We start from the raw sequence: 8032 nt of genomic DNA, 5'->3' as shown, positions 1-8032 counted from the left end.
GTTTGCTGCACCTATCAATCCTAGGTTTTAAGTCCTGCATACATTAGGTATTTGTCCTAATGCTTTCTCTCCCCTTTCTCCTCTTGCCCCTACCCCCAGACAGACCCTGGTGTGTGATGTTCCCCTCCCTGTGTCCATGTGTTCTCATTATTCACCTACCACTTATGAGTGAGAACATGCAGTGTTTGGTTTTCTGTTCCTGCGTTAGTCTGCTGAGAATAATGGCTTCCAGCTTCATCCATGTCTCTGCAAAGGACATGAACTCATTCTTTTTTATGGCTGCAAGGAAAGTTTTGGATACAAAAATTCTGGCAAAAATGGGAACACCTTGTGACTAACATACTTTTAAGCAGTCACATATCCTTTATGTTATAATCAGGTGTAGAATTTTATTGGTGATTTATTGTAATTACACAGTATTTCATTGTCTCCTTCAAAATTACATTTGCATGCTTGCTGTCTTACTCGCTAGGACTTTTCAAAGGTGATCCCTTGCTCATACATATAAGTCTTCCTTATACCCTAGAATGTAAATGTCCTGAGGCTGAAGAATTTTATTTTTTTAAATAACTATTTACTTTTTTTAATCTTCTCATAGATCCTGGCTTTTAATAACCATATCTTAAGTGTAATTAATCCACCCCTCTCATTTTAAATATCATTATTGATAGCAATAATTTACTCAACGATATGTATCAAAATATCTACTTTGTGCCAGAATTGTTTTAGGAATATGGGATATTTGAGTGAACAAAAGAGATAGGGATCCCTGCCTTCATGGAGTTACATTGTGAAGGGAGAGGCAGACAATATGTAACATCATACTCGTATCTTATATAGAATGCTAGATTACATGGAATGTTTGACTGCATGGAATGTTAGAAGTTGGTTCACACTAAGGGGGGATAAAAAAGGTAGAATTAAAGAATCAGGATTCTTAGGGTGAATGAGAATAAAATCAAGCCAATTCTAGTTTTATTTTCTCTATAATCTGGTATTTGCTCTGGCCGTGATTCTATTCTTCCCTTGTTTGATAAAACATTGCTTTGAAAATATCTTTTTTTTTTTTTTTCCCTTTTGCATGCTTTGTAAACTTCTTCTCATTCTAGGAATGAGAAGTCTTTCTGGGAAGTCTTGATGTTTAGAATGATCTTTTTTTATTTATCTCTGGTCTTTGCTCCTAATTCCCTTCTTAAAATTTAGATCTCATCTAATAGTTACCTGTGCAGCAACATCTATATATGTATCTATCTATCTGTCTATCTATCTATCTGCTTTTTCTTCTTCATTGGAATTATTCTGAAGGCTGGTTCCAGTGACCTTCATTGGAATTATTCTGAAGGCTGAATTATTCTGAAGGCTGCTTTGCTTTCTCATTTGGAGGAGTTTATTTACTTTCAAAAAACCAGATAGTTGTATCCCTATCTGTAAAAAAATTACAGTGTTTCAGGCCATATTATTTCTGAGTTTTCTGAAGTTTAGAAATATAGTTTTATAAAATTTAAGGTGTAGATTTATGCAGGACATTCTCTTTCTTGTTATTGACTCTGAAACCAAATTGGTCACTTCCCTTTGAGGCTTTTGAAATGTCCAACTGAATTTCAAGTTATACGTTTTTAAATTACATTAATTCTAAAACGGCAAGTTTTATCATTTTTGTACTTTCTCATGAAGTTGACATTGTCAGAAAGGCAAGTAAAAAATTTATTACAATATTTTACTTTTCTCTGGATGCAAATCAAGTACCTACAATTTTGTATCCTTGCTATATTTTACTACTATGTAAAGCTATAATTAGAGATTTAAAAAAGCAATCTTCATCTGGCAAGGCAAATTATTACTTTTCTTCTAACAAAAATTTTACTACTCATGTTTTTCTTTTTCAATACTTATTTATTTAACTTATTCATCCTTTACTTATAAGGAAATGTCCATAGTACTTACTCCATCCATTTCTCCATCCATCCATCATCCATCCATCCATCCATCCATCCATCCATCCATCCATCCATCCACATCCATCCATCCACCCATCCATCCATCATCTGTCCATCATCCATTCATCCATCCATCCATCCATCCATCCGTCCATCCATCCATCATCCATCCATCCATCTATCCATCCATCCATCATCCATCCATCATCCATCCATCCATCCATCCATCATCCATCCATCCATCCATCCATCCATCCATCCATCCATCATCCATCCATCCATCCATCCATCCATCCATCCATCCATCCATCCACCCACCCATCCATCCTACAGCTATTTATTGAATGGCTACTATAGGCTTGGCACTTTTGGCCGCTGGAGGCAGAGCAGAAACAAAGTGTTCGATTAGGTTTTTCTGTGGAAAAGGGTTTTTGAAGCCTGTTTTTTCCCTGTTGAGTAGCGGCTGATGCTTCCTCTTGGGATGTTCCTTGTGCACCTTGCAGAAACTCAGACTCACACCTAGTGTATCATGCTGGTCTTGCTGCTTATTTCATCACCTGCCTCTTGAAACTTGCTCTAATTCCTCTTTTTCTCTTAAAGGTTTTTCTTTCTGGATTCCTGTTTCTTGCTCTCTTTTCTACCTTGGAATACATTATTTCTTCTGATAAGCTCAGGGCTACAGGGGAGCTCCCTCTCGCCCTCTCCTGCAGTGGCACCAGCAGGCATTTAGAGTATTAAGTATCCGGCTCTCACCACTGGCAAGAAGATGAACTTAGCACAGAGCTTGTGTGTCAGGGGGATAGATATTTATACAATGCAGGGTCTTTTATCCGAAGTTCTGTATTTAAGATGAATTTATATATATCCCCACCCCTCTCAAAAAGGAACAGCAAGAATTTTCAGTGCTGCCACAAGAAAATGCATTGCCAAACTGGAAGGCCATGAAGGTGAAATTTCAAAGGTGAGTTACTTTCTCATTTGGAGGAGTTTATTTACTTTCAAAAAATAAAGAGCAGGGCGTGGGTGCAGTGCCTTATACCTATAATCCCAGCACTTTGAGAAGAAGAGGTGAGAAGATTGCTTGAGGCTAGGAGTTCAAGACCAACCTGGGCAACGTAAGGATACCACATCTCTACAAAAAACCAAAAAAAGTCAGCTGTTCATGGTGTCACACACCTGTAGTCCCACCTACTCTGGAGGTTGAGGCAGGAGGATCGCTTGAGCCCAGGAGGTCAAGGCTGTAGTGAGATGTGATTGCACCACTGCATTCCAGCCTGGGTGACAAAGCAAGACCCTATCTCGAATTAAAAAAGCAAAAAGCGCATGCTCATTATGAATAGGTCTACTGGAACTGAAGTACTAAAATTTGTTCAATTGTCTCATTTTTTTTTCCTAGAAATCACTCACCTAAAGACTTTATTTTTAACTATGCCCTCAAATTTAGCGTAATAATGATTTCTAAAACCTCTTAAAAAGTATGGAGCAACATTCTCTTCCACTCTCAGCAAAAGATTTAGTTAGCTGAAAATACTTAATACAGCAATTTAAGGAGTGTGTAAAGTGCTTTTCCTGGTTCCAATAAACACATAAGTTTATGTTGTGCAAAAAATATGCTGTACAGCAAGTGTGAAGTGTTCTGTAAGTTAGATGCAATTGAGGAAGTAGTTCCTGGAAATACGTAACAACTAAAATATAAAATTATCCACTTTGAAACTACAAAGCTGTATCTTAGGATTTGTATAAACTTCCCCCAAAAGATCATTCACAGAGCAAGCCCACCTAGTCAGTGATCTGAAGTTCAGATGTGTCATCAGAACTTCGTAGAGTAGACTAGGACTTGGTGGCTGTCACCTCCCAGCTCAGCCCAATCCCTTGGTTCCCTGTCTGAGATCAGCTGTGTTCCTGCTTTGTAAAATATCAGCTTGATGATTTTAGGTTTCTGAAGGCTCCATCTAGACCCTGGAACTCTGCCCCATGCTGTGCTCTCAGCTCTCCTGCCCTTATCTTCTGCCCAAAGGAATGCAGGACTAACAGGTTCCTCTGATGGTCACTCAGATACCAACTGGCCACACCTGGCACATGGGAGGCACAGAAGGTTATTTATGGAAAATGCTATACTTGGGGTGGCAGCAGATGAGAACTTCCTTTCTTGTAGGTTCTAACATTCACTTATTCTGTGGCACAGATTAGAGAAGGATCTGTGTGCTTTTTTTAAAAATTTATTTTAATTTATTATTATTATTATTTTTATTTATTATTATTCTTTTTTTGAGATGGAGTCTTGCTCTGGCGCCCAGACTAGAGTGCAGTGGCATGATCTCGGCTCACTGCAACCTCGACCTCCCGGGTTCAAGCGATTCTCCTGCCTCAGCCTCCCCAGTAGCTGGAATTATAGGTGTGCGCCACCACACCTGGCTAATTTTTGTGTTTTAAGTAGAGATGGGGTTTCGCCATGTTGGTCAGGCAGTCTTGAACTCCTGACCTCAGGTGATCCACCTGACTCAGCCTCCCAAAGTGCTAGGATTACAGGCCTGAGCCACCGCCCCCAGCCTGGATCTGTGTGCTTTTGACCACAAAGACGACACCAGGGTTTGGCTATGAAGGATCCTGACTCGTGTGTTCATCCACACCAGGGCCCTGCATCTTTGCATGGAGAAGGGCATCGTGCATCTTTGGAAAGAAGCTGGGTGGGGAATACTCAAATTATATGGATGCTTTGGTCTTTATGCTTAAAAATGTGTGGAGTAGGCAATTAAATTTTCTCTCTGGATTTTAATTTCCATGTATTAATCCCTGCAATATTTTTTTTCCATCATGAAGAAATTGTTCTATGCAAGAATAAATACCAGACTAGGAAGGTGACATGTGCTTAGTAATGTCCTCTTTTTGCTGATAAGAAATGTGTTTGGAACCATTACACAAAGCTGTGATCATTTTACTTTCTTTTTTGCAGATTTCTTTCAACCCTCAAGGGAACCGTCTTCTAACTGGCAGCTCTGACAAAACGGCTAGAATCTGGGATGCTCAGACTGGCCAGTGCCTCCAGGTTCTTGAGGGGCACACTGATGAAATCTTTTCATGTACTTTCAACTATAAAGGCAACATAGTCATTACAGGTATGGAAGACATCAACACCATAGACTCATTTTTTCTTGATTGGCTGTTAGAGGTTCCAAGCTGAATACTAACAGGAGTTCATCCCCATTCCTTACCTCTTTTCTACAGTCACTAGCTCATCTTGGCCTGCCCTCATATTTTCATTATTTAATTTTAGTTTTATGAGGACCTGCAGGAGTGAGCTCTGCCATTGACTATAGTAAGGCTTTGTGAACTTTGAATTTTATTTGCTCTAGATAAGGTAATAATTTATCTAGATTTAGTAACCTTACTGGTTACTAAATTTTCCCAGGTGTTGTGTATCAATTGAATGGTTGATATTTAGTCAGCCAGGCGCATTGGCTCATGCCAGCAGTGTCAGTGCTTTGAGAGGCTGAGGCAGAAAGAATGCTTGAGGCCAGCCTGGGCAATATAGTGAGACCCTGCCTCTACAAAAAATAGAGCATTAGCTGGGCATGGTGGCATGCACCTGTAGTCCCAGCTGCTCAGGAGGCTGAGGCTGGAGGAGCACTTGAGCCAAGGAGTTGGAGGCTTCGATGATCTATGATCATGCCACTGTACTCCAGTCTGGGTGATAGAGTAAGACCCTGTCTCAAGAAAAAAATTCAGTTTATGGCAGTAAGTGTTAGTAACCAAAACAAGTCAGGATCAAAATTCTCCCTAGTTGGCTTTACAGCCCATTAGAGATTTATTCTTTGAGCAGAGTTTTTTTCTCCCCTGCTAAAGCACTAATGTTTGGGGGGAAAAGAACATGTATTAACCATTTAACAGTTTATGGTGAATTAATAATATTAGCAACTTTTCATAAGAACAGGGTAGCTTAGATTGTGGAAGGGGGAGAAAAATGACAAGATGATGGTATCATGTTAGTGCAGTGGCTCGAGGGGAGGCCTTGGCAGGGAATGGGTGCCACAGTGGTGTGGAGTTGGGTGCCCTAAGTGAGCATGGACGACCGGATCTGCCTAAGTACCAGTGATTCTCATTGTGTTGAGCAAATTTAAAAATTACTGGTCTAATAAGTTAAATGCCACAGGCCCAAGGTTGGCTTTACATATTGGCTAATTAGGTGGTTTCCTAGTCAGGTAACTTCAGGGGTGCTGAGAATTATCTCCCCTTACCACCTAAAATGCCTTCCCAGTCTACTTAATCATGGACAGTTTCCAAAATCACAGGGCTTATGATCTTCAGAATCTTCAGGCTTATGATTTTCAAGTGTTAACTAAAATGTAGGTACTTCGAAAACACTGGGAAAATAAGCCGTAGATTTTTGTTGTCAACACAATATCAAATCCTCCTCCTTGATGAGAAAAGAGGTGAGGGGCTATGATGGAGGGCACAGGGCGCTCCTGCAGGGAGTGAGAAAGAAGGAAGACCAGCCTTTCCTAGTCCACATGGCCTCATGTGAGGCTGGCTCTGCAGTACCTCTTCTCTCAACTAGTTTTCACAGAGGACCCTGGAGGGTTTAGCAAAAGAAATTTTGTTGTTGTGCCTTGCTTTGGTGCCGGCACATACATTCCTGAGTGCTTCTAAGATGCCACTGAGTAATTTAGTGTATCCCAAAGCACCAAAGTGCTTAACGTTGGCTCACTAGACAACAGAGCTTATTAGAATGGGGTGACACTTCTCTCTTGCCATCGATAGAGCAATCACTTTATTTGAAAGAGTCTACTCTATTTTTCGAGCGGACGCCAGTGTGATTAACTGCAGGCATTTTGTAGTGGGCTGCCTGAGGCTGGGTTTAGATTCACAAAGAAAATGGCAGAAAAGTAGCTGGCATGGTCTTTACATTTTTTAAAACATGAAGTGTCGTTTTGTGAGATACGGTTTTTATAGGCTTTCCTAGTTCCTAAGGCACTCACACTTCTTATACTGATGTTATGTGCCTAGTCCCTGAAGGTGAGAAAACCAGTAGTGCCCACTGATAATGAGAAAACTCCCCTAAAATTTTGAATGGTGGTATGTCCTGCCTCCTCCTAAGCTTATCACCCAAACCTGGAGATATTCAAAGTTACTGTATTTCCACTGGGTGGTGATGTTTGAGGGGACGGCAGAGGGGATGGCTGAGGTGGCTGCATTCCCAAGTTCTCTCCCATTCTAAGAAGCCATGAATCTTGCCAGTGTAAGTAAGCAGGATGTGTACCTGCTTAATTTACAACTAGCTGGTATCGTGGGGGGAAAAAAAAAAAAATCACTACTTCAAAGGTGCCTGAGCTGCTCAGAGACTCTGCAGCTAGGTGCGGAGAACCTAGTCCATTTAGCACATTGCTAATTACCGATGGCCCAGAAAAGGTCAACTTGTAGAAAGAGAGAATGAGGTGAATGAAATGAAGAAAAAAATAACTCTGTGAAATCTGTTTTATTAGGCAGCAAGGATAATACCTGTAGGATATGGCGTTGACTGAAGGAAGCTGGTCAGTGAGCAACCTTGCTAGCAATGGTAATCCAGAGCTGGAACTTCACAGACAGCAGCTCTTTTAATGTTTCTTACACTTTCTCTTTTTCTACAAGTCAACTATTTATACAACTGTCCTTTATTTCACGGATATGACCATTAAACATGACAAAGTTGTGCCACTCCAATATTATTATTTGATGGAGATGGCAGGACACAGCGTAATGTTTGGCTAATGCCACCAGTTATTTCCGTTGTGTTTGTTTTTTAAAAGCATTATGATACTGAAAAAGGAAACCGGAGTAACTTAACAACGTGTCTCCTGGATTTTACTTTGAAGCCGATTGTTATAGTTTCTGTTGAATAAAGTATTTGGAGGAAATTCCTTGTACATCTGTATTTATGATGTATGTTTTTAGGGTGAAGTAATTGAAATAATGTGGATCTTATTTAATAGCAAATATCTTCTGTTCTGTATTGATACATTGAAAAAAATGTTGGCAGGTTTATTTCTAAGGAAAAGTTAAACAGAATATTCAGACTATTGCATTTGAAAATCTGGGTGGGGCCAGGTGCCGTGGCTCAC

The 8032-nt window shown here is 40.2% G+C and overlaps 1 protein-coding gene across 1 annotated transcript in view; it reads left to right on the top strand.

Annotated features, from left to right (window-relative positions):
- The window catches only part of DAW1 (dynein assembly factor with WDR repeat domains 1), a 78092-nt gene extending 70264 nt beyond the window's left edge, over positions 1 to 7828 (top strand). Inside the window, exons 12-13 of the mRNA XM_011984957.1 lie at positions 4891 to 5053; positions 7418 to 7828. Coding sequence (XP_011840347.1) covers positions 4891 to 5053; positions 7418 to 7452 — 198 coding nt within the window. The 3' untranslated portion in view covers positions 7453 to 7828. The remainder of the gene's footprint in view (positions 1 to 4890; positions 5054 to 7417) is intronic.
- Positions 7829 to 8032: the final 204 nt, after the last annotated feature.

This window comes from Mandrillus leucophaeus, unplaced genomic scaffold (genome assembly GCF_000951045.1).
Source record: "Mandrillus leucophaeus isolate KB7577 unplaced genomic scaffold, Mleu.le_1.0 Scaffold277, whole genome shotgun sequence".
In the NCBI taxonomy this organism is placed as follows: Eukaryota; Metazoa; Chordata; class Mammalia; order Primates; family Cercopithecidae; genus Mandrillus; species Mandrillus leucophaeus.
The sequence above is the reverse complement of the archived record's forward strand: the minus strand, read 5'-3'. Positions and strand labels throughout refer to the sequence as shown.